At 51.5% G+C, this 25,142-nt stretch overlaps 1 protein-coding gene across 2 annotated transcripts; it reads left to right on the top strand.

The window, feature by feature from the left end:
• On the top strand, positions 1-25,142 carry SOCS6 (suppressor of cytokine signaling 6). Of its 2 annotated transcripts, none has more exons than XM_028524118.2 (3): positions 1-72; positions 3,820-4,022; positions 19,545-24,611. In XM_028524118.2, exon 3 carries the CDS (start codon positions 19,673-19,675, stop codon positions 21,290-21,292), a length of 1,620 nt encoding a protein of 539 aa, XP_028379919.1. In that variant the 5' UTR covers positions 1-72; positions 3,820-4,022; positions 19,545-19,672; the 3' UTR covers positions 21,293-24,611. The 2 variants fall into 2 exon arrangements, with proteins under 2 accessions (XP_028379919.1, XP_035866046.1); XM_036010153.1 differs by lacking the exon at positions 1-72 and adding an exon at positions 630-778 and having other exon boundaries at positions 19,545-25,142.

Below are 25,142 nucleotides of genomic sequence, written 5' to 3'. Positions count from 1 at the left end.
GAGCTGCGGGGAGGCGGGCGGAGCGCCGCAGTCGCGCCGGCGCTGGGCGAGGAAGCGGAGCGGCCGCGGCCGGTGAGCGTCCGCGGGGCAGGGTCGGGGCCGGGCCGGGCGTCCGCTCGCCCCTCGGCGGCCGGGCCGCGGGCCGCGGGGCGCCGCTCCCGGGGGCGGCGGGGCCGGGGCCGGGGAGGCGGCGGGTGCAGCCCGGGGGCCGGGCGGCGGGAGGCCCTGCGCCTCCGCGGCGGGCCGGCGGGCGGGGAGCGGCGTCCGGGGAGCCGGCGGGGAGGGCCGAGGCCTGCTTCCGCCGCCGCCCGCCCGACCCTCGGCCTCCCGGGCCGCCGCGCGCCCGGCCGGGCCGCCGCCTTTGTGGCCCGCAGCCGCCGGGGACAGGCCGGGGCTCGGCCTGGCCTGGGGCGGCGGCGCGGGGCCTGCGGGATCCTCACCCGCGCTCGGCCCGCTCGGACCCCAGGGCTCGCGGCCGGGGGCCGGGGACTGGGCTCCGCGGGGCCCAGGCGGGTGGCGGCGGCCGGGCCCCTGGGCTACTTCGCAGGGGGTGCTTGCTGGTTGAATTCACTTTCAGGGCTGCGGGTATTCGGAGGTGGCCGGGCGGGGGTGCGGGGGGGGGGGCGTCCGGCGAACGCCCCGGGAACCCAGGCAGGCCGCGGTTTCCAGTTCGCTTCAGGAGTTGGCAACTTCAGGGACCCCGCGGTGGCTCGCGGCGGAGCGGGACGGCTGACGTTTCTCGGTGCGGGTCCTGGCACGGAACTTGCAGTGCGCGCAGGTATCGCGGTGCCCGGGTCACGTGCAGTCGGAGTGTGGGATCGCATCCTCACTTTCTGGAGTCCGGGGCCAGGTGGGAGCGCGCGGCGGGGCGCGCGGGCTTCCGGAAAGGGAGCGCACGGCGTCGAACTCGGTGCCAGAAACACTCCTCCACCGCCTGTCCCCGACCACGCGACGACGGGCATCCCCGTAACGAGGCGAAGGAGACACAACGGCCCCCAAACCGGGTGCTAACTGAACGGGTTCCTCGGAGTGAGAAAGTACTTGTGATCAAACAAAAAGTGAGCGGCCCTGTCCTGCTGGATGAAGTCTCCGGGGTGTTCTCAACCCTGGGAGGCACGCATTTCTCTCCCCTCCGTTCTGAACCCGGCACACACCGGGGCCTGAAATCCGTGCGCCTTGCTTCCTCGAATGAATGAATTTAAGTAGCATATGTAGTGCTGTGGGCATCCAGCATTCTTTAAAAACACGATGGGCAGGGTTGACCAGGTTTTCCTGGTAAAGCTCCCGCACGCAGCTTGTGATACACCTCCCCCCACACTTCGGTTCCGCCCCCCCCTCGGCTGCTTGGCCTGGCAGCCCCCTGGGTGAGGCTCCGAATCTCTCCGGCCCTGAGGTTCCAGCAGGGACCCTAATGTTCTCTGGTTGCTTTGGGGGAAGCGGGCTCCTCCAATGGGGGAACTGGAGGATCCGTCTGGTTATTCACCCAAACCTTCGTCCTTTTTAGGACCCCCTTCCGTATGTCTCTGAAACACTTTTCCTCTTGATTTTGGTCCTTAAATATCTTAGGAGTTGGTGTGGGAAGTATGCTGTTCCTTTCTCTGTCTTTTTATTTATTTAATCCTCACCCCAGGACAACATCGTTTCATTGCTTTTAGAGAGAGAGGAATGGGGGGGAGGAGACAGAAACATCGATTGGCTGCCTGTCCCATGCACCCAGACTAGGGATCAAACCCGCAACCTGGGTATGTGCCCTGACTGGGAATTGAACCCACAACCTTTCCATCTAGGGGACGATGCTCCAACCAGCTGAGGCACCTACCAGGGCTCCTTACCCCTTCTTTCGGTGGAAAGACTGGTGGACCTTAAACAGGACTGCCATGGTATCCAGGGACACACCTCCAGGCGTCACCTGGCACCCTGCCCTCCCTAGGCAGTGCCCCGCAGGGAGTGGCAGGGAAGGGGGCTGGGAGCCCTTGACCTGGGCTGTACCTGCCCTGAGAGGAAAAGCTCCCCCGTCCTGGCCAGATTCCTGCTCATTCTGAGGTCCAGGGTCCTGCGGGCTCCCTTTAATGGCCCTAGTTTTAGGGAACAGAAGCAAGTTTCTTAAGACTGTCTTGTTATGGACCTTCCCTCCTCGCTGATAACTTGGGGAGTTTGGTCAGGTGTTAGGAAACTTTCCTGTTACTAGCAGTAACTAGCAATGCTACTAGCAGAAACAATGTAACTAGTAGGAACAAAGTTACTAGTGGAAACATGGTGGTCAGTTGTCAGGAAACTTGTGTTACTAGTAGTTAAGCACCTTTTATTTTGCTCGTGTGCCTTACTGTGCAGTCTTCTTGAAAAAGCCATAAGCTATTCTGAAAAAAGGAAACATTCAGTCTGTTTCCAGTTTATGGCAGTCGCTGTTTTCGCTCAGAAACACGCAGCCCTGGGAAGGGGTCGGCACACACCTATGCCGAAGCGTGGCCTTTATTTATTTGTAACCCGCTGTAGCCGACGGGCGTGCATGCATCCCTGCAGCACCTCACCAGGTCAGACAGGTGCGTGGCCCAGAGCTGAGGTCGCCTCCTGCTGTCGTCCGCTTGGGGCATCTTGTACGGAAAGTGAAGGCTGTCTGTTTCAGCCCCCTGTCCTCATCCCTTGCCCCCTCCAGTTTGGGGACGGTGCACCTGTCGTGCCGGAGTACTTTTGTAAAGTCACTCCTTTTACAAAGGAGGCATTTATAATAACTAGTGTCTGACACACACAGGCCAAACTTTTTTGTGTGTGACTGGGCTGATCAAAAGAGTCACCTAGCAGGAAACTGGAAACCACAGTGGGACGCGATTCCTGTGGACGGAGAGTGAAATTGGCACCCGTTGGATGGTGAATTTATTATGCTCTGTAGCACAATATGTAATGAAGGCTTTAGGACCCAGGGCACATCTTACTTTAAACTCAGTGTCTTGGGTGATGATGCCCGCCAAGGCCCCATTTCACTTGGTCGGAACAGTTGTTTTTAGGTGGCTGTTGGTCACATTGAAACGTCAAGAACAGACGTAGCAGGTAAAGCCACTGGAGATTTCATTTTTTCAAGTTGCACCCAGAGGGCGTTTTGGAGGCGTTAGGTCCTTAAGAAAGAGTGTGCATTGTGAGGCCTCGGACACATCTCCTGTCCCCTCTGTGTCTCTTCCTCACATGCGGCCAAAGTGGGGCTAGTCATCCATTTGACACCGCTATCGTGAGCCTGTTTTGTTTAAAGTAGAATCCGAACCCTGCCCTGGGCTCCAGGGTCTCTCTCTGGTTCTGCAGACATTCACAGGGTAGCTTTTTGAAACCAGCCGTCAGTCTCGTTTGCCTTATCTGTCAAGTGAGGCCTTTCTCAGGCTCGGCGTGAACGTTAAATGAGATACTGCGTGTAGGTGTGTGAGCTCCGTGCCTGGCATAGGGCCAGTACTGATAGTCACAGTTGTTTTAAAATACGCTGGGGCCGGTGAACAGGAGTAGTGTCCTTGCTGGTCCTCAGCATCTACGCGAGACTCGGCCTCCTTGGTCCGGGAAGCCCCGTGTGTGGGGAAAGAAGGAGGCGGAGATGCGAGAGGAGGGACTGGGCGTCCAGCTGCAACAGGTGGGAGGTGGCGGAGGCTTGCCGTGTGCGCAGCGGTGGGGCTGCGTGGCCCTGGGTCATGGCGTGTGTGTGTGTGTCGAGGGGTCGAGAACACAACAGGTCCCACCCGTGTCCTTCTGTAAGGCCCCGTGCTGGTTTTCATGTGTGTTAACGTTATTTTATCACTCTCAACAGCTGTTACACTGAAACGTTTTTTTTTTAACTGTTAAAAGGGTATCATCACACTCTGAGACTATGTCTGGGGAGCGGCGGCTGCCCCCGTGCCCCTGGGAGCAGGCCGTGGAGTAGAGACGGCCGAGACAGGCGAAGAAGGAAGACGGAACCGGCGCTCGGAAGGCCCGGGGGACGAGCCACCACCGTTTGGGCGTCACGGAGTCCCGAGGGTGCCACCATGCCATCCTGAGATTTCCCACAGGTAAATGCGGTGATCTGAAGGGGCCCCTGCCGCCTACCGCAGTTTCGTGGCAGTGCGAGATTCTATTTAATATACACACTAGTGTTTAAAGTTTTTTGTTTGTTTGTTTTTTCTTCAGAAAGCAGAGGTATACCTGGTTCCTTTTAGGTAAGGTGTTCATCAAACACAATATAAGGAGTTTAACGGGATTCTTTAGAACCGTGTAGATGTGGCGTATTCACCAGGGGCTCCAGACGGCCTCCCCTTTGGTGCTGCTCACGGTTGTCCCTGCAGTGGTGACAGTTGTCCCTGCAGTGGTGACGGTTGTCACTGCAGTGGTGATGGTTGTCCCTGCAGTGGTGACGGCCATCTCCCTGGCCGCGCCTGGGACCCGCTGCTCGGTCGAAGCGGCCGCGATCCCCCTGTACATGGAGATGAGTTCTTACTCCTGGGCTGTTTACCCAGTTTTGGTTTTGAAGGAAATACTCCTTTGGACAGTTGTCGTTTTTGTCTGCTGACATTTTTTAAAAGTGAACACACACACACACACACACACACGCACGGACTTAGGGAGTAACGTTATTACCAGACATCACAGACTCGGATGAGGTAAGGGGGAACCAGACTGGGTGAGGGTTTCGGTGGTCTGGCACATGGTCAGAGACACTGCGTTGTAGATTTAGGAGGACACTCCTGGGGGTTGACCGGCTTCCCCCTCACCCGGATGACGAGGGGACTGGGACTGGGAGTGGCTACTTAGGGACTGGCCGGAGTCCCACGCCCCGTGACACACCCCGTCGTGGAGGCCGGAGTCTGCCGCCCTTCGTGCCACTGATGCAGGATGTTGCACTGACTCCTGGCCGCAAGGGAGTTTGGATCTGTGTCCTCAAGGAGGATGTCACCGCGGAGCCGGCCCTTGCAGGGTGACCTGTGTTTGACTGGGAAGGGCGAGCAGTGCCAGGGACGTTATCACAAATACGGTGACTCAACCCCGAGCTGTATCGTCCACCTGGAGTTTTCTTGTCTCCTGTTTCCCGAGTGGGGCTGCCTGTTTCCGTTTCTTGGTTTACTTCCTCGACCTGGTGGAGCTCATCCTTCCAGTGATTTCCCAGACAGGGGATGGCGGAGGGGGGTGGTGTCGTGTGTGTGTGTGTGTGTGTGTGTGTGAGCGTGTAAGCGTTTGACACCTTGCGTGTCAGACAACGTCTGTGTCCTCAGTATCTGATTTAGAGTCTGGCCGGGAATAGGTTTCCAGGCCGCTGTTTAAGTCAGGGGCAGCCTAACTCGGACATCTCAGCACACCAGGAAAAGGTGTGTTTCTCGCCTTCGCCGCGTCTGCCGTGGGCCTGGACTCCTCTGGCTTCTTCCTTGGGCCCAGCCTGCTTTCACCGGCGCCCTGTGGCTTGGGCCGCCACGGCAGGGGTAGAGAGCGCTGACGGGCAGGCGATGGGGCTGGCACTGAAATGTTTGCCGCAGAAGTGGCACCTGTCACGCTTGCTCACAGCCTGTCGTCCAGAGCCAGTCACGTGCCCCTGCTGGGCGCCGGGAGCGGTTGTCGGCTGAGAGCGTGTGCCGTGGGGAAGGTCAGGCTCTCGGAGTATGCACGGCACTGCCCCCCAGCCTCTCCCAGCGCCTGTGCTCACTCAGTGTCACCGCATCCCAGGCATCTGTGTGCGGTTTTTTTCCCCTCTTTCCAGATGCCTTGTGGGACCTTTGTGTCACTTCCGAACTTCTAAACTGTTACTGTGATGTGCCTGATGATTATCGGTTCTTTTTTGGATGTACCGAGCATTCCATGGATCCTTAGACTCTGTAAACTTGCATTCCTGGTTTGGGGAAAATGTTTAAAATTTCTTTTATAATTTCTTCCCCCTGAATTTTTTTCTTTCTTTTTGACTGAAGTTCTGTGTTACATGTTGGACTGCCTGAATTGGTACATTATTTTTTAGCTTTTTTTCCTCACTTTTTTAAAATCAGCTTTGTGGGGAGGGGAATTTTCTCCATTTTCCCTGTTTTTTGAATTTTAATTTTGGCTGTAGGAGGATTTGTTTGCTAACTGTTCTCTCCCTACATTTCATTTTTTTAGTTTAATTTAATTTAATTTTATTATTTAATTTTATTTTTTAAATTTTATTTTTAATATTTTATTTATGTACTTTCAGAGAGTGAGGAAGGGAAGGAGAAGGAGAGGGAGAGAAGGAGAGAAACATCAATGTGTGGTTGCCTCTCTTACACCCCCAACTGGGGACCTGGCCCACAACCCAGGCGTGTGTCCTGACTGGGATTCGAACTGGGGATCCTTTAGTCTGCAGGTTGGCACTCAGTCCACTGAGCCACACCAGCCAGGGCCTGTCCCCACTTATTGAAATCAATAGCTAATGACTCTTGTTTCGGATTTGCGATACCTTTCCTTAGGTGCCTGATTGTATTACCTCCCCTCCCGGCGGACTTGGGTTTCAGTTTTCTCCACTCCCTCTACGCCAGTTCACACTGTTCTCTGTTCTCCATTTCTCAGTGTCCCTGTGTGTTTTTTTTTTTTTGCGGGGAGGGGCAGTGGTGGAGTTAAAGAAGTATACAAGTTCATTTAAACTTTTTTTTGCTCTTTTTAATAGCTTGTGTTCATTTTCCTAGCATCAGTGAATGTCCCAGCCTCTTGCCTTGGGGGAAGCTCACCTCTGATGTGTCTTTCAACAAGGGTTTTCGGTTGTCATTGTCATGACGACACGCCCGTGGCACGGAGTTCCGTGCACATGACCCATGAAGCGCCTGCCGGTCTCCAGTGGGCAGCGCCCATTGTTTTAAGTGGGATCGTGTTAAAGCCGAGAGGTCCCATGTTGGGCAGTGTGTGATCAATGATTACATTGGACAGTTATCATTTTACAATGCATACGTTTTCCATGGTGTGAGATTTTTACAGTATTTGCTTTAATAGGTTGTATTATTAATTTGAATGATTATTGTACCTGAGGGTCCGCTTTATCTCTGAGGGTCAGTGAGTGAGGTTTGCCTTTGCCGCTAACATACATTTAGTAAAACTGAGGTGGCTTACTTTTTGTGTCCCAAGTCTGCTATTCTTAACTTCAGTGTACTGATAGAAAATGCGGAGAGATTGTTTTATCTGAAAGCTCATATTCTCCAATGTGAGCTGAGTGAAAAACTCATGTCTTCCTGCAGAAGCATTTGAAGAGCTGACAAACCACCTGTCAAAACTGGAGCGCTTGTGTACAGATCTAAAGGCCGTTAGTGATTTCCACGTGCCTGTCGCCTTTAGGAGTTCAAAGGTTTTGCTTCAGTAGTTCAGTATGGCCAAGAGATTTTGTGTATAAGGGCATAACCTTACATGTTGAAGAATGCAAAGTAATGAAGGAACTTTGTCGTTGGACAGCCCGGCCAGCAACCTTGCCATAGAATGAGAACAGAAACAGAGGTCGGTCTTCGGAGCCTACCGGTGTGTCTGTGCGTTTGGCGGGAATCCTCCCAGGATGCTGCCTACCTGGGGTCTTAAACAATGAGGTCATTCTCTGTCGGCGGCAGGCAGAGCACTGAGGCTGTTCAGGGGATCGGCTCTGCTTTAGGCCCAGACCCTGGCGAGTGCTTGGAAAGGTGTAAAAATATGTCCATTCACATTCAGTGTGTGCCCATATATAAAAACAGGGGTGAATGGTTATATAAGTGCACTACTTTTTAAGACCCAGCATGTTAAAGCTCAAATCAGAGAAAACGAAGGAGTGGGTTTATTTCATTAACTGATTCTTACAAGGCAGCTCCATTAATGTTTTACATGACCTCCTATTCAATTTCCTCTTCCTATTTCACATGCAATTTAATAGGAATGCTCGAACACAGTTATAGGAGAAGATGCTCAGGAACCTGCAGGTAAAAGTTCTCTGCAGGTGTAATGCCTGCATGCCTGCCTGTTTTATTCCTATTGAGTCAGATGCTGTCGGAGCAGGGTGTGGCTTTGGGGTGAGCTTGTTTCCATGGGAAAACTGAGACCCGGATGGTTTGCTCAGTGTCCACAGCAAATGGGGTGCCGCCCTGCATTTTTATGGAGGCAGCCTGCAATGTAGAAGTGAATCACTTGGGTATTTATCAGAGCTTTTGTTATAATTACACATTCATTCATAGTGTATTACATTTTAAATTATTTGACACCTTGAAGTCCCTTTTTCCTAACTTGGTTATCTTTAAATTTCTTTACCCACCTTTGTAGTCATGCAGGTATTCATGTTTTTTTAAATAAAGCTTATTGTGCTAAGATCTAGTAGAGGCTCTAAAAGAAGGCAAAAGACATTTACTGTGTTCAGTAATTTTTATGTGCATGCAATTCCCAAGAAGGTGAAGAGTTGGAGATTTTGCCCCGTGGGCAAACCGACAAGTTCGCCTGAAACGGAAGAAACGAGCCCCCTGGGCCAGAGATGAAGGCCTTTTTCCCGGAGACGGTCAGTAGCCAGGGGTCAGCATTTGTGCTGCCTCCCCGACGCCAGTGCCACGCTGAGCGGGGAAAGTAGGGGACCCGCAGAGAAGGCAAGGAGGCCGGGGCTGTGATGCCAGGACGATGGGGCCGCAGCTCAGGCCGGCTTGGTGGCGGGAAGGGACTGGGTTCTGCATGTACCGTGAGCCTGGCTGGGACTGGGGCATTTCGTGACATGTGGGATGTGGAGCGTGGATGAAAGCAAGGGGCCGAGGACTGCTCCAGAGGTTTGGTCTGAGCGGCTGGACGAATGGAGTAGCCGAGAGCAGGTGGGAAAGACAACGCGGGGAGCAGGTGTGGGGTGGGAGGGGGGAGATCCTGAGTTTTCCTCCGAGCGGGCCGAGTCTCTGCTGTGTCCAAGACAGCGCGGTGGCCGCGCCAAGAAGGGAGCTGAGGGTAGCCAGGGCCACTAAAGAGAGAGAAATCTGGGAGTGGAGGGCGCATCCGTGTCGTTTAAGGCACGAGTACCAGGGAAGTCGCTGAGGGCACGCGTGTGGGTGAAGAAGGGACCGAGGGCATGTGCTGTGCTGGGAGCTCCAAGGCGGAGGGCCTGGAGGCTGCTGGGGGCATGACCTGAGTGTCAGGTGCTGCTGCTGATAGCACCCCCAGGTGAGGACCACGAGCTGGGGCAGGATTTGCAGTGCGGATGCCACCAGGGACCTTGAGGAGGGCCGTCTCCGTGTGATGGCGGTGGCGGAGGGTGTCTGGAGTGGTTGGAGAGAACTCCGGGAGACAGGGATGGCAGGCCTCCGGTGCGCATGCTTTTCCCGCCGTGTTTGCCGCAAGGCAATTGAAAAATGGAAGCTCTTTCTCTTCCCATAGCTGGTGGGAAAGTGGGGTCAGGACAAGTTCGCTCATACGTGTGGGCATTGACATTTTCAGGAGTGATCTTGTAGCGTGGGGAAATTGGGCAGTGAGGGAGATCGTGTGTGCAGGTGGAGGGGACCTTTCGAAAGGTGTGAGCACCTACACAGTAACGATGGAGGGGGCAGGGAGACCCATGTCGCCAGGTCAGTGGGAATGGCGCTGGAGTTTGAGGTTCTTCTGTGATGTTCATTTTCTCGGTGAAACAAGAAGCTGGGCCACCAGCCGAGATCCACGGTGGGGGACTAGGTGTCACAGACGCGTGGAAAGCTGGGGAATGGTCCACCAGAGCAGTGAGAGAGGGAGCGGACCAGGGAGATGCAGTTTGGTTTCCAGGCAGCATGGAGACTCCCCCTGAAGTTCACGGCCATGGCTGTCAAGGAAGACCCCGCGTTTCTCCAGCCACATTCCCCTGTGAGGGCACAGGTGTGGTCTAGGCAGAGCTGGGCTTAGCCAGGATTGTGGTTTTGCCAAGAGAGTGAGGGCAGGGCATCGAGGGTCTCTCTCTGCCGGGGAGCGATTGTGATGACTCGTGGAAAACAAGCTGGGTTCAGAGCTGCCACTCTTACCTTTTGGGCTTTGAGCATGCCGGGCCAGTCCCTGACTGTATAGACACCCAGCAAAACGGTAGATTACAAAAAGCTGGTTTTGGTGGGGCGAGGAGAAGGGGGAGGCCACCTAGGTTCTCATAAAACAAACATTGTACAATTATTTTTATCTACTGATTTACGTCTTTGTTTGACTGTCACCGTTAACCAACCGAAAGCCAAGCAAAGGCCTGCGTTTTGCTCTAAGCTGATGGGTTTGCGCAACCGTTCCCTTTTAGAGAAGAACAAACAAGCCCACAGCCTTTATTCTTCCTGTGAAAAGAAAGTCCTGAAAATGACGTTTGCAAAGACTTCGGCGATCAGGTGACAGTTTTGCTGTATTTCCTACTGGTCCCGTTTTCCTCCCCTATTCTTTCTACAGAATCGAGACCACACTTTACATGCCACGATTTTGTTTCCTGTGCTTTTGCACGTAACAAATGAACAATGTGAACTTCTCCCCCATGTTATTTATAACTCTGTATATAGTGTTAGTGCTTCCCTCAAGGCCCATTATGTAGATGTACCAGCATTCTGTTTACAGGTCTCTTACCATTGTAAATTAGAATGTTTCTGATATTTCAGACTTAAATGTATTTTTTTTCATATATACCAGTGCAGGGGACATATGCTTTGATTTCGTATTGTTTCTCAAAGATTTATAAAAATAGCATTGTTAGGTCGCAGAGGATGGATATCTTTGAGTTGCATATCTCTAAGTTGTATTTTCACAGCTATATTAAGACATATAATCAGTATAATCAGGATCGTTGTTTAGGAAAATCTTTGCTGACGTGACTTGTGAAAAATCATTGCTGTTTTGATTTGCACATCTCTGATTCTTAGGAGGGTCAGCATTTTTCTGGGAATGTGTGAACCGGATGAGTTATTTATGGGGAGAAGTGCGTAATTTTTTCTGCCTCGCACGTGAACCCATACCAGGCTAATCAAAGACTCACATTTGGAAAGTACGACCTCAGTGTGTTCACAGGTAATGCAGGAGAATCTAGTGCTTTCCAGTGTCAGGGGATTCCTTCAGATAGCAGAGGGGCAAGCAATGAAGGAAGACTGACAGATGTGACTAAAATAAAATGGGAAACTTCTGTTCTTCGAGGTACCACACACAAAAAGAGAAAGTCGGGACACAGGTACTCTACCTGCGGAGAAAATAAGGAGGTGACCCGTGTGAACCGGCGTGGAGTGGTTTAGGGTCTGGAACGGACCCGCCAGATCACGAATCTTTCTGTTGTGTGTATTTGGCCATGCGTTTAAGTGATTTCTCGCACAGTAATCAGAAAAAGAAAGAAGTTGACTAAAAGCCAACTAATTGGACGACCCCGCCAGTGCCGTGTGAGGGTTCCCGGTCTCCGCAGGGGTGCGGACCCTGGGCTTGCCCTTCGAGTTGGGGGAGGGGGGGGCACCTCTCTGTGCTTTTCATTTCCCAGTGATCAGGGACTGGTGTGATGAAACACCTTGTCACCTAAGACACACCGTGTGTGTCTTCTTTGGTAAAAGTTCTATTCCAGTCTCTTGCCCATTTTAAAAATCGGGCTATTGCCTCACCTATACGTTCTCGGTGCAAGTCCTTTATCTTCGTTTTTTTTAAAGATTTTTTTATTCATTTATTTTTAGAGAGGAAAGGGAGGGAGATAGAGAGAGAGAAACATCAATGTGCAGTTGCTGGGGGTCATGGCCTGCAACCCAGGCATGTGCCCTGACTGGGAATCGAACCTGCGATACTTTGGTTCGCAGCCAGCGCTCAATCCACTGAGCTACGCCAGCCAGGGCCAAGTCCTTTATCTTTATCAGACGTATGACATGCAGACACATTCCTCCCTTTCTGTGGCTTGCCTTTCAGCGGTGCCTTGGGAGCACAGGAGTCGGGGGTTTCCGCGACCCCCAGAGCTGAGTGGTTTCACCAGCACCTTCTCTGTGGGCGCTGCTTGTCTCCGGACCACCTGCCAGAGTGGCCACTTGGACAGGGTGGCCCGCTGGAGCTTTGGGTTTGCAGACACAGTGTATCAGCTGCTTTGCTCCCTCCCTCCAGAAGTGAATCCCCCGGGTCTGTGTTTATTCTGACCGTTTTCCCATGAGGAAGCTGAGGCGTGCACGCCCCAGCCTCGTGGGACACGGCGGCTGTGGTCCGCGCTCAGGTGGCTCTGCCGGGCTCCGTCCCCGCAGCCAGCCGCGTGGTGGGCTCTCGCAGTCGGATGAGGCGCTGGCTTCAGACCCTGCCCTGAGGGGGCCAGCCTCGCGTCTAGGTGGCTTCCTTTGTGACTTTGGGCCAGCTGTTGAACTTTCTGACATTTAGTGCCTTCCACGTGGGGTTCTTGGGAAGATTCAAGAAGATTCATGCACATTTTTTTAGTGCGCATCCGGTAACCTTCGGCTGGGTGGTGGGTGGTGGTGGTGGTGACAAAGCCGGAGCAGGGCGACAGGAAAGCTCCCCTCCTCCTCCTGGTGTGCGTGGGGCGTCTCTCTCAGCGGAGGTGCTGTCCTCCACATGTTTCTTCCTCTGCAAGTGTTCGCATGCTTATTTTCTGCACTGCAGCCTTGCGGGTGTGAGGACTTGGTTTTCCATCCCTGGGTTTGCCTGGCTGGCTGCTGTCTCCTTCTGCTTTTCCAGGGAGGGCAGCGTTGCATCAGTATCAAGACCAGGATGGGACCTGGGGTGGTAGAATAAGGCAGGTGTGGGGCCCTGGTCAGGGGGCGCAGCTGGTTGGAGCATCGTGTGCTACACCTGGGTTTGATCCCAGGTCCGGGTGCATGTGGGAGGCAACTGATTGATATGTCTCTCTCTCTCTCTTCCTCTCTCTCTAAAATCAATTAAAAAATATCCTGAGGGCATTTTTTATCAGCAGCTGTGAGGATAAAAAAAATAGGCAGGCAAGGGAGACAAAGAGGTGGGCTTGCGTTACGGAAGTTTCCAGCATCGTGGTGGGTGATGAGAACCCCTTGCTCTGTGGGGTGAACTCGGGCACCAGGGTTGTGCAGCGGGGCCGCGTGGCTGGCGCCCGTGGAAGCGGAGCCCAGGGCAGCCTGAGTTGCGAAGACAGAAGCCGAGATTGCAGGTGTGGGTGGGGTCTGCAGAGCGAGGAGGCTGGCAGGGTGGGCAGACCGGCCTGTGGGTTAGGAGGGGGAGGAACCGGGAGTGGGTGGGAAGGTGGAGGGAGAGAGAATAGGGAAGGCTGTGGAGACCCAGACCCCGAGGGGTGCAGAGTCCTGCTTCCCACGATTCCCGGTGGCAGAGATGCACAGACACACGGTTTACCTGGACCGCCTGCGTTCTGAGTGGGGGTGGGGTGGCAGTTCTGTCGTGAAGGCCTGCCCCGCGGTCGCTGAGAGATCGAGTGGAGAGAGCACGTGGCTCCCTTTTCCTGTTCTCTGGAGGTAGTCACCGACGTCCGGCCCCTCTTTCAGACAGTGCACGCCACCTGTTCAGGCTTGTAAACATACACATTTTGTTCTGTAGCTTGTCTTTTCCAGCGTGTGCCTTGGGCCTCTTTCTTTACCTGGGTGATATTTCATTGTACCGACGGAGGTTATCACTTACTAAACCAGTCCACTGATTTTTGATGTGTGCTGCTCTTGTTTCTTGGAGGATATTTAGGTTATAGTTAGGATATTTAGGTCCACGATTTCCCCAAGGAGTCTTAGACAGTGAAAGTCTGCGTAGTGATTAAGTGGGCTCTTTCTATAGAATCAGTTGTGTGGTGTTAGGCAAGAGCCTTCATCTCTGCCTCAGCTTCCCCGTCTGTGCAGTGGGAACATTGCTGTTGTTAGCACTACTGTTGGCCGCAAGCGCTCCGACTTCTGTAGCCTCATATGTGCTAGGCGTCTTTAAAGGACATCACATATGTGAACGCATGTAAACCCCACAACCGACTTGAGCGATCCATGCCGTTATTTCTAGGTCACACAACTGTTAGATGGTGGAGCCAGGACGCACATGAGCTTGTGCTTTCTGGTCCCAGAAGAGCACTCCCACTGTGCTGTGTACTCTGTGAGCACAGAACTAAGTTTTCAGGGTTATGAGGATCGAAGGAGACACAGCAAGTTCAATGGCTTCAACCAAGGCCTGGCACCCACTAGGCCAATATGTGGTCTGTTTTACCAGCAATAGGCTGGAACTAGGTAAACGATCCGGTACTATTAGCCTTTTCCTATTTTTTAATTAATGCTATAGGAACATCGTTTTCCATATGTCCTTGTTTTAGGCGTGAGTGTATATCCAAAAGATAAACTCCTAAAAGCATAATTACTTGGTTAAAGCATATGTGAATTTAAAATTTTGATGAGTATTTTAAATAATCCTTCACAAATTGTACCCTCGACACTTAAACAGTGACATGCGAGTGCCCAGCCTCCTGTACCCTTGCCAACATTGTTAGCCACTTGACTTCAAGCGCACGGGGGGAAAGATACTATCTCGTTTTGTGCTGAATTTCCTTTTCAGTGCATTTTTAGAGCTGAAACACCGTTTACGTGCAGCAAGACTCACCCTGCCCAGCGCACGTGGTCTGCTGTTTATGCCAGTGCATTCAGGCACGTGCCCACCGCCCACACCCGAGACGCAGAGGGGTTCCCACCTCCCCAAGCGTCTTCAACATCGTTGTGATCAGTGAACCCGGAATCTTCCAGGCCGCTGATTGGTCACTGGAGTTGGTTTACTCCTCTCTTTCTCGCTTGATTTCTCTTGCCTTTTTTTTCTTTCTTCTTTCCTTCCTCTGTCATTCTCTTTGTGTGAAGGGTTCACTGGGATATTTTGCCCATTGGCTGATGGGAGTGCGTGCCTTTCACTGATTTCTGAGAGCACCGTCTCCGTTACAAAAGTCGGTCTTCTGTCACGTGTTTGTGGTTTTTCTCCAGGTTCTAGTTGTGCTTTATGCCATTTTTTGGTGATCTGGATGTTTGTAAATTTTGCTGTATTCGATTTATTGTTCTTTTTCTTTGTGGAGTCAAGGTTTTATGTGACGCATAGAAAGGCTCTCTGTAGTGCAAGGTTTTTATTAGAATATTTTTTCCCCGACTTCGATTGTTAGTGTTTGCATATTTGATCCCCCTGGAGTTTATTTTGATGTGAGGAGTAAGGTACAAAGCCCTGCTCCCCGCCCCACCCCGCCCGCGGCATTCCCAGATGGTTAGCCAGCCTACTCCTCATCACGTCTTGAGTAACCCCTCCCCCCCCAGTGGTGCAGCCTGCCCTCTGAGTCAGACTCTCTTGGTCTATTTCTTGACTTTCTCGTCGTCTTTTCCTCTCCACGTGTAAGCTGTCCCCATGTGTTTTAATGCCTTGTGCTGCCTAGTTTCTCTTATTTGTCACTTAGAATTTTTCTTCCTCTTTTTTTTATCTGTCAAAGTTCACTTTGCCATTTGTCAGGTTTCTGGAAAAATCGTCTCAGGATGTTTTCTTGGGATCTTGAGTGGGTCTTTGGACAGGAGGGAACGGCTTTACCTAAGAGCAAGGTGGGCCTTTCTGTACTTCTGTAGAACAGGGATGATCCCCCGAGGAAGGGTGATCATCTGACGCCTTGAGACGGTGTCAGATTTCGCAGCACGGTCGCCCCCAGAAACCGTCACTTGTTGAGGTCTGGTGTCGTACGGGGACGGCCGTCCACAGTTACGGGAAAGGGTTGTTGCACAGAAAGCTCCTCCCGGAGCTTCCGGCCGTCTCCCTGCAGGAGGGTGGGTATGCCCCCTTAACTGAAGCCGCGCATCGGAGCGGATGGACGGATGGACAGACGGGAGAGTCCCCCAGTCCCAAGTCAGGAGAAGGAGACTTCCAGTGACGTGGAACAGCGACACTTGTTTCCCCGAAGCTTCATCATTCGACAAATTGCTTTTTTTATTAAGATTTTATTTATTTATTTTCAGAGAGGGAAGGGAGGGAGAAAGACAGAGAGAGAGAGAAACATCAATGTGCGGTTGCTGGGGGCCGTGACCTGCAACCCAGGCATGTGCCCTGGCTGGGAATCAAACCTGCGACACTTTGGTTCGCAGCCCGCGCTCAACCCACTGAGCTACACGTACCAGCCAGAGCTTGAGAGATCGCTTTTATTTCTTCATGAAGGTGTTACTTGATATTCCCACCGGCATGAGTGCCCATATGGTCATTTTAAAATGAATCAGTAATTACGTATTTTTTACATCTTCTCAGTTTTCATTTCTGAGAGCATCCATTCCAGGCAGTGTCACCCACGGAGACAAAGCTTCGTGAGGTCGTTGCTCACCTGGAAGGAGGTGGAGGAAGCTGAGTCCAGCCAGTGCGGGACCGCCAGGGTGAGCGGCGGGCCGGCCCACCGGCAGGACACTTGTCCCAGGGCACGCGCAGATGTCCGGGCACCAGCCGCCAGCTCAGGTTCTGGGTCTGCTGCCTCCCCGTGGCCGTTGTTTCACTTCATTCGGCAACTGTTAGTCTTTCCAGGACCGGCTTTCTTACTCGCAAACTGACAGTGAAAAGCCATTTCAGTCGTCGAAGGTTACGTATTTCGATGCCGTCTTTGAATCTTTTTTATGAGGTGTTACGATGACAGATGTGACCCCATCCAGTCATTTCTTGAAACACGGATTGTAGATTACTGAGAGATAGTATCTTCTGCCCTTATGCATGGAACATTCATGTCTAAAACCTTTTCCCTCGCAGTGTTATGCATGTTTTCAAGTATATGGGTAAACTTAAATTTTTACAATTAGGGAAGCAGCAAAACCAATTCAGAACGTTTCCTTAGGCAGCATGAGGCAGATGGTAACCCTAGAAAGAGATGGCATGTATTTTTAGACGTGCAAACAGAAAAACAGATACTCCTGAAAATTCCAGTGTCATCTTTGCCTGGAAAATGAAAGGAAGGGGAAGAAAGACCACATGGCCTAATAGAACTTTTTATAGTTTCTAATGTCTAGACTTGAATTTTGTTTATTTAATGTTAACACGGAGCTGCGTATGGATTGATAGTCAGAAAAAAGGACGATTAATCAAATAGATGATTACCAAGTACTTTGAACTGTGACTGTCCGTCCCTGGCGTCCTGTGAAATGGACGCAGGAGCGGGGAGCAGAAGCGGATGACCCCAGACTGAGCGAGGGTCACGTAAAGGTGAACGCCTGTCACATGGGAGTGGGTGTGTGGGACCTCAGCCTCCCACTGCCCGTCACTGTGGAGCGTGTGCTCTCTCGGTTCTATCCGCTGTTCACCTGCCACGCAATTACAGGGCGGGGGCACCTTCTCTGGGCCAGGTGTGAGCGCTAGGGGCTGGGGATACGGTGCCGAGAACAGAATTGACGTTCTCTCTGCTCGAGCGTCCATGAGAGTCTGCTGGGGTGCGAGGCGTGCGTCAGATGGCGATGGGACAGGCCTGAGCTTGTGCACACTCATGCACACTTGCGGCAGCTGGGGACTCTGGGCCGGAGAGGTGCGCCGTCCTCCGAGAGCATGGGGCTGGGGGGTTCCGGAGTCAGGGAAGACCGGGGCATGTGCATGGTGCCTGAGGAACTGAGAGACCCGCTGGAAGTTTGAACAAATGAATCAGAAAGGAGACTGGGAAACAGAAATGCAAGTCAAAGAGCTTAAACAGTTCTGTATTGAGAGAGAGTATGGAGAACAGGAGTGCTTTCAGTGTGGATGGTCCAGAAATCAAGTCAAGGTCAGACAGTCCGTGTACCAGGGGTGTCCGACCTTGGGGCGTCTCTGGCCCACACATTAAATACATTGCGACACAATAATCTCATGTTTTAAGTAAACGTACGGTTTTGTGTTGGGCCATCGTCATAGCCATCCTGGGCCACAGGTAGGACACCCCTGGTGTGACCTTTTTTCATATCTTTTTCCTAAATAGTGATAAATGACCCCTCAGGAGGAACAGAAGCGGGTGGAGGTGGTCAGGGTATCTCGCTGCTGGACCCGGTTAGCACTGCGTGTCTGGATTCATTTACCCACAGTTACTGGGCCCCTCCGACGCCCGTGCAGAGGCCCTGGACTCTTGGGGGATGTCAGTGGGTAACACACAGTTAAAATCCCTGCTTCTGTAGAGCTTACACTCTTCCACATGAGGGGTCCGGGGCAGGCAGAGAATGCCACAAACGAGAAAGTCTGTTGTATGCCAGAAGAAAAGTAACACCGCGCTGTAAGAGGGTCAGTGGTGCGGCTTTGAGGGTGCGGTCAGGGCAGGTCTCACTGAGAACGGGCGGTCCACGCTGCCTCGAAGGAGGGAGGGCAGCAGCTGGTCGTGTCTGCAGCACCAAGGCCCGCACGGCGGCATGTTGCCGAATTCAGAGCATCCGGAAGGTGAGGGCGGGGGCCAGGGAACAGTGGCGTGAAGACGGGGGCGTCACATCGTGTGGGGGCCCGCAGCCCTGTGCCTTAGGGCTCACAGACCCCTGTATAGACTGGTGTGCACTGAGGGAAATGCAGCGTTTGAATCATGGGATTCCCCCTTCCTGAAGTTTGGCTGTTGGGTTTGAGACAGACCTGAGTCTCAGGCTGTGGCCGCCTCATGGGCTGCCTCCCACGCCCCGGGCGGGGTCTGCATCTTCTGTCCTCGTCTGAAAGCACATACCTGCATGCGGTCCTCGACCTTGGACTCACCGTGTGGGGCACCCAGGGTCTCCCACCCCACCTGAGATGGGTCCGCACACACTCCTGCTGTGTCAGCAGTGTCCGCACCCCGACACACATGTTTCTGACATCAGCACGAGTACACCGTGAGCCGGTGGACCCAGCAGGGTCTGCAGCTAAGACCGTCTCCGGTCAGGTGTCAAGTTTCAGCCAATTAATAATTCTAATCGAATGTTCCTCAGGGTGGCCAACATTATGCCACAAAATGGAGGCATAATGAAGAATTTCTTGAAATGGAAATTAGACGTGAATAAAACTTTCATTGCAGTTGCCTCAGGCTTGAGACTTTTCAGTGCTTCTACGTTGAACGTGAACTTTTTAGACCAAACCACGGTTAGGGAAATTAAAGAGGCTTGTGGCCTACTAGGGTAAAGTGGATGGTACTCTCCTAGGGCTGCAAATGGTCCTCCTAGAGGTACAGGTGATTGTTTTAACATCTTATATCTTATTAAACGGTTAGTCCTTTTTTAAATGAGGCAATCTGAGACCTTTGGGGTGTTCTACTTTGTTTTGGTTTTTTCTTGTCATCAAAGTTGCTTTCGTGGGAGACTGGGGTATGTGCATGGAAGAGGGAGCTGTGCGGGCTCAACAACGGGAAAGTGTACATATACACCAGATCATACTGATAGTTGAAGCCTTTTGATTCTCCTCATTGCACTAAGGCTCAGACCCGAATACCTTGAACTTGGGCACCATGTGCCCCTCATTCACGCCCCAGGCGTCAGGCACCTGGGGCTTCTCAGTGCTTGCACCTGCTGGTCCCCTCTCGGGGCCTCTGCCCGTGCCCTCCCCTCAACCTAGAGCACAGGCGGCACACACGAGACCGACCTACCTGCCGTGCAGGGTGACATGGAAGGAAACCCCTCGTCTAAGGGACTCGAGCGTCTTACGCACCCACCCTGGTATCCTTGTTCAACGGCTAGCAGATTGAAACCGAGTGAAATAAAAGTTCTGTGAAAAGTTTTTTTTGATGCGACCTCTCTCAACAACTTGTTTTTGTTTTTTAGAAGATGGCTCCGGAGGGCGCGTGAAGCTGGACAAACAGCCAGATGCAGTGTTGCGGGCGGCCCGTTAGATGTTCCGGGAGAACATTCCAGAGAGAAACTGATCCCCTCGGAGTAGGCCCTTCGTCATAATGAAGAAAATCAGTCTCAAAACCTTCCGGAAATCTTTCAACTTGAATAAGAGCAAAGAAGACACGGATTTCATGGTCGTTCAACCACCCTCCCTCGCCGGCGACTTCGGAAAAGAGGATTCCTTGTTTGGCAGCTGCTACGGGAAAGACATGGCCAGCGGCGACCTCCGCGGAGACGACGACAAAGGGGGCAAGAACCGGTCCAAGAGCGAGAGCCTGATGGGCACGTTGAAGAGGCGGCTGTCGGCCAAGCAGAAGCAGAAGGGCAAGGGCGGCGGCGCGCCCGCCGGCGGCAGCGCCGCGGACGACGACACCTTCTCCTCCTCCTCCGCGCCCATCGTCTTCAAAGACGTGCGAGCCCCGAGGCCCATCCGGTCCACGTCCCTCCGCAGCCACCACTACAGCCCCACGCCCTGGCCCCTGCGGCCCACCAACTCGGAGGAGACGTGCATCAAGATGGAGGTGAGGGTCAAGGCCCTGGTGCACTCGTCCGGCCCCAGCCCGGCGCTGAACGGCGTCCGCAAGGAGTTCCACGAGCTGCCGCCGCCGGACCCCGCGTGCCCCGAGCCGAGGGGCCCCCTGAAGAGCGCTGCGTCGCCCCACGGGGACCTGCGCCTTCACCTGGACGAGCATGTGCCTGTCGTTATCGGACTCGTGCCTCAGGACTACATCCAGTACACCGTGCCTTTGGAGGAGGGGCTGTGCGCCCTGGAGGGGCCGCGCGGCTGCTGTCTGGACGGCTCTTCTCCCATGGAGGTCTCGGCGGTCCCCGCCCCGGGGGGCGGGGGCTCCTTCCCCGAGGACGAGCATCCGGGGGACCAGGAGCTCGTGGTGGCCCCCGAGATCTTCGTGGACCCGTCCGGGAACGGCCTGCTCATCGGCACCACGGGGGTGGTGCTGCAGAGCCCCAGAGCGGGTCACCACGACGACGCGCCCCCACTCTCACCGTTGCTACCTCCTATGCAGACGAATCCAATCCAAAGGAACTTCAGCGGGCTCACGGGCACGGACGCCCACGTGGCCGACAGCGTGCGCTGCCACTTGAACTTTGACCCCAACTCCGCGCCCGGGGTGGCCCGAGTGTACGACTCGGTGCAGAGCAGCGGGCCCATGGTGGTGACCAGCCTCACCGAGGAGCTCAAGAAGCTCGCCAAGCAAGGATGGTACTGGGGCCCCATCACGCGCTGGGAGGCGGAAGGGAAGCTCGCCAACGTGCCCGACGGCTCTTTCCTGGTCCGGGACAGCTCCGACGACCGCTACCTTCTGAGCCTGAGCTTCCGCTCCCACGGCAAAACCCTGCACACGCGGATCGAGCACTCCAACGGGCGGTTCAGCTTCTACGAGCAGCCGGACGTGGAAGGGCACACGTCCATCGTGGATCTCATCGAGCATTCCATCAGGGACTCGGAGAACGGGGCTTTCTGTTACTCGCGCTCTCGGCTGCCCGGGTCCGCGACGTACCCCGTCAGACTGACCAACCCGGTGTCCCGGTTCATGCAGGTGCGCTCCCTGCAGTACCTGTGCCGCTTCGTCATCCGCCAGTACACCCGGATAGACCTGATCCAGAAACTGCCTTTGCCCAACAAGATGAAGGACTACTTGCAGGAGAAGCACTACTGAAGTCAGGGGAGCCCTGCGGCCCGCACTTGGGGAGGAGGAGGAGAGATTGGAACACAGTTTACAGACGCTCATCGCTATCAGAATCTTTGCTGCCATACTTGTAATTTCAGTTTTATGTGTGTACAAGAGTGATCGGTTTGTTTTCCGGTGGGGAAGTGTTGGCAAGGTGTCTTGGGTTTGTTGAGGTTTCTTTAAAAAGGGAAGGCTGGAAGGTTTAGAAGTATGAATTCTCTTTCCCCCGACATGCAGAATAATCACAATGTGAACGATCAGATTCTCCTTAACCCCGGCCCCATCCTTTGCTGCTAGCCACTGTGATTTTTATGCATTAAAAGCACATTTCGTGTGTATTCGACCCTAAGTAAAGTTGAATGAAACCTATAGAATGAAAATTGTTAGTCTCTTTCAATGGCCCATTTTCAAAGATTGTGTTGAGTGAGCATACCCGTGTGATAAAACACAGAATTTACGCATACACTGAAAATGATTTTTTAACCTCATAGTCGAGAAGGATCTATCGAGAATTATGAGTGATGGAGTCTTGGGTACGGGAACACGGACCTGCAACGTATCTTTCGTGACACTTGTTTCTAAATTATTTTTAAGGTTGTGCTAGGTTCTCTTTGCCCTTTTTTTTTTTTTTACTTTGGTTGTGAAAATTTGGACTCTTCTGTTGCCTTCATTCTCATCTTGTGGTTTGTCTATTTTGATAAATGGCCTTACATGAAAAAATCATAAAGAAATATGTACCACCAGTTTAGAAATTGTTGCCTTTTCCGTCTTTAAGCTCTGGTACAAATTGTCATAACATATAAAGACCTAGACCATATCAGACTAGAAATATTAAACACTAGATGGTCCTAGTTTCCTGTGGTAGCTGTTTTTTTTTGTGTTATCTCTGTTTTCCTTTGCTAAAATGTTTTGTCTGTGATTCCTTTAGTCAACGTTTTCTTGGGTGAAATTGATATGGAGCTGATTTTTGTAAATGGACTGGATTCTGTGGGAACACTCAAATTTTAGGTTAAGTTTTAAATGGATTTGAATGAGTACTTCATTCAACTCGATTTGAATGCATTTAAATCGATTTGAATGGGATTTTTCTTTTACGCAGTCAGTATTAAGGGATGTTAGATTTGACCCTCCATCCCACCGAGAAAGCCAACAAGCGCGGTGATCTAGTTGAAAAAATCGTGGAAATTGCAGAACCCCACGCAAGAAAAATACTGAAACCACCCCAGACGGTATCGCGGTCTTGTCGCTCACCGTAGAGAGTGCTGCTTCAGTCCAGGTTTCCTACTGGTTACTTTTTAAGTCTCAGAGAAATTGGCATTGGCGTCTCTTTTATCTCTTTGATTCAGCCATTTCGGTGGTGGTGGGGGTTGATATCCCCCATACTTCACAGTTATGTTGAAATGTCGTGTTTACTCACTGTGTGGTTCCTTCGTGCCGTATTTTGGGATGTCTCCAACCAGGAAATGTTCCCATCTCAGATGAAACATGTAATTAAGACATTTTGTCCTTTGTCACCCAATTCTTAGCCCCATTGAAGAACAACAGCAAACATCTTAGGTCAAACTTGACAGCTTTGTCATTCTGATATAGCAGTATCCCCATTTTTTTCTCCACTTGCTTTTTAGGGTCAGAACTGAGAGTTGACAAGAAAAGGCACAGTACCGTAATATCTTGTTCTGGTATTTTGACTTAAAGGGGAAAAGGTACTTAATTGTGGTGGAATGTACATTGTACCTTGTTGCAAAGACTCACTTTCTGATGTGTTCACCTAATACGATGGAATACTGAGTATACTGTAATAATATAATTTTAAGTGTTCACTATAAGCTATTTGGATTGAGAACTATTACAGAGTTGTAAACGTATCAAATTAATGCAAGACATTTAAACTATTTTTTTGCAAAACTATTTATTTTTAAACAATTTAAAATATATCTAGGGTGAGTTAAAAGTTCCCTGTGCATCGCTGTCAGATGGCAGGTATTGTCACAGAGTCCCCGTGTTGTAAGGATAGGTGTTGAAGTGGCTTCTCACGTCTGCAGAAGCGTGTCCGTGTGCTCTTGGTGAGGCTGCGCCGCACAGAGGCCTTCCGACTCTGCCCAGGGCCCCGTCTTGGCACGGGGGCGGGGCCAGCCACTCCTCAGTGGGATGTGTTTAAGATCTAGCCGTTCAGTTTCAAGTTCCGATGATTCTGGCTTTCATTGGAATGTTTCTGAAAAGCGTGTTTTGTGTCTTTATGGAGGGCGAGTCTCGCCGTTCTCATGTGGAAAGCCAATTCCGTGTGCTTTTGTAGATTCGTAATATCAAATACTTTAAAGTAAAATGGGGTCTGATGGTGTGTTGATAAAAATAAGTGGATTTGCCAAGAAGTTACAATAAAAGAAGTATTGCAATATTTTCTGTTAGTGCCTGGAGAGAACCATTTGAAGGAGGCAACACAGCATAATATGAGAGATTGACTTTATAAGATCCCAAAACAGTCCGGTTAAAAATGGACAGGGTGGGGAAAGAGATCAGTGTTCAGGGTCTAGAGACAATTTGGATACATTTCTGGATTACACTGAATGGCAGCTTAGATGACACGGGCACAAGCAGTGAGTGATTTTTAAAAGTCTGAGCTCCAGGCACGAAGTAGGAAACAGGAAAGCTGTATCCTTTCGCCATAATAAATGAATCAGAGTTGTTTTCATCAACTATTTCATCACAAGACATGATGGAGACCAGAAGCTATTTCCAGGCTTCCTAGGACACTATTATGCATTTTTACTTAAAAAAAAAAAAAGCATAGAAAGTACTTGAAAAATAATCTCACTCTCCTTTTTCCAAGGAAATCTGTTCTCTTTCTTTCTACTTGGTGCAATAATCTGAAGATTGAGGAGGTCAAAAATTTATATCCCAGGAAATGATCATAGAGCTAAAAATAGTCTTTAAGGAAACCAGCTACACAGGGCAGCCATCTTGCTATTGAAGAAATCCGTGTGCCATAGCCTAGAGTTCATTGGCACACCGGGAATAGAACCCACGCATTATCCTTTCTGAGCCAGTATTATTGACACAGGATAAAAGTTCCTAATATCTTACACAGAGGCTGTATGCCGTGTCTCTGCCAGTGCTGACGTCTAACTATCTTTCCCGACGGCGCTTTCAGAAATGCCAGCCGTAATCATCGCGCATGTCACATCGTATGCAAGAGGGATTTGCTTTGCGGGATTCCGATAATACAGTTTCAGTTTTTTTTGTGAATTTTCATTGAATGTGAAGTCTCAATTTGAAATTGAAATCGCTACCAGCAATAGACAGTTTTGTCCAAAACGAACCAGGAACAATGACCAGTTCCATAAGTAACTTAAAAATTCCAAAATGAAGCATGGGTCCGTTAGGAATCAGAAATTCAGTCTCTTCGAATACTTTTGTAATCCTGCGAAGGTTTTTTATACGAATTTTTAATTAACCAGCCACAGCCTGGGGGATGTGTAGTTGCTGTTTCTGAAAAAGTGACCCAAACCGCCCATCCGGAGAGGATGAAACATTCTTAACAGAATTTTGTAATAAGTACACATGTTGGGGTAAAGAAATTTTATAGTCGTGGGAGTGCCATGAAATTAATCCTTGCGATCAGATTGCTGTCGTTTACACTCTTCTGTATGTTTCCGATCAGGCGTGTGCCATTTGTACTGAGAACACCACAGAATGAATTATCCAAAGTCCATTGATTTTACTACGTGTTTTTGGTTTGTACACAAATTATAGTAATTTCTTGCACATTTTTGGAAATTAATTGTATAAGAATTTATGTATCTGCTTCTAGATACAGTGTGTAAATAAAAAATTTCGTTCC

The sequence above is a fragment of the Phyllostomus discolor genome, chromosome 9 (genome assembly GCF_004126475.2).
Source record: "Phyllostomus discolor isolate MPI-MPIP mPhyDis1 chromosome 9, mPhyDis1.pri.v3, whole genome shotgun sequence".
NCBI classification, from domain to species: domain Eukaryota; kingdom Metazoa; phylum Chordata; class Mammalia; order Chiroptera; family Phyllostomidae; genus Phyllostomus; species Phyllostomus discolor.
The sequence above is the reverse complement of the archived record's forward strand: the minus strand, read 5'-3'. Positions and strand labels throughout refer to the sequence as shown.

Coding starts and splice junctions, on each gene's coding strand:
- SOCS6 (XM_036010153.1), top strand. CDS start 19,673: ATGAAGAAAATCAGTCTCAAAACCTTCCGGAAATCTTTCAACTTGAAT.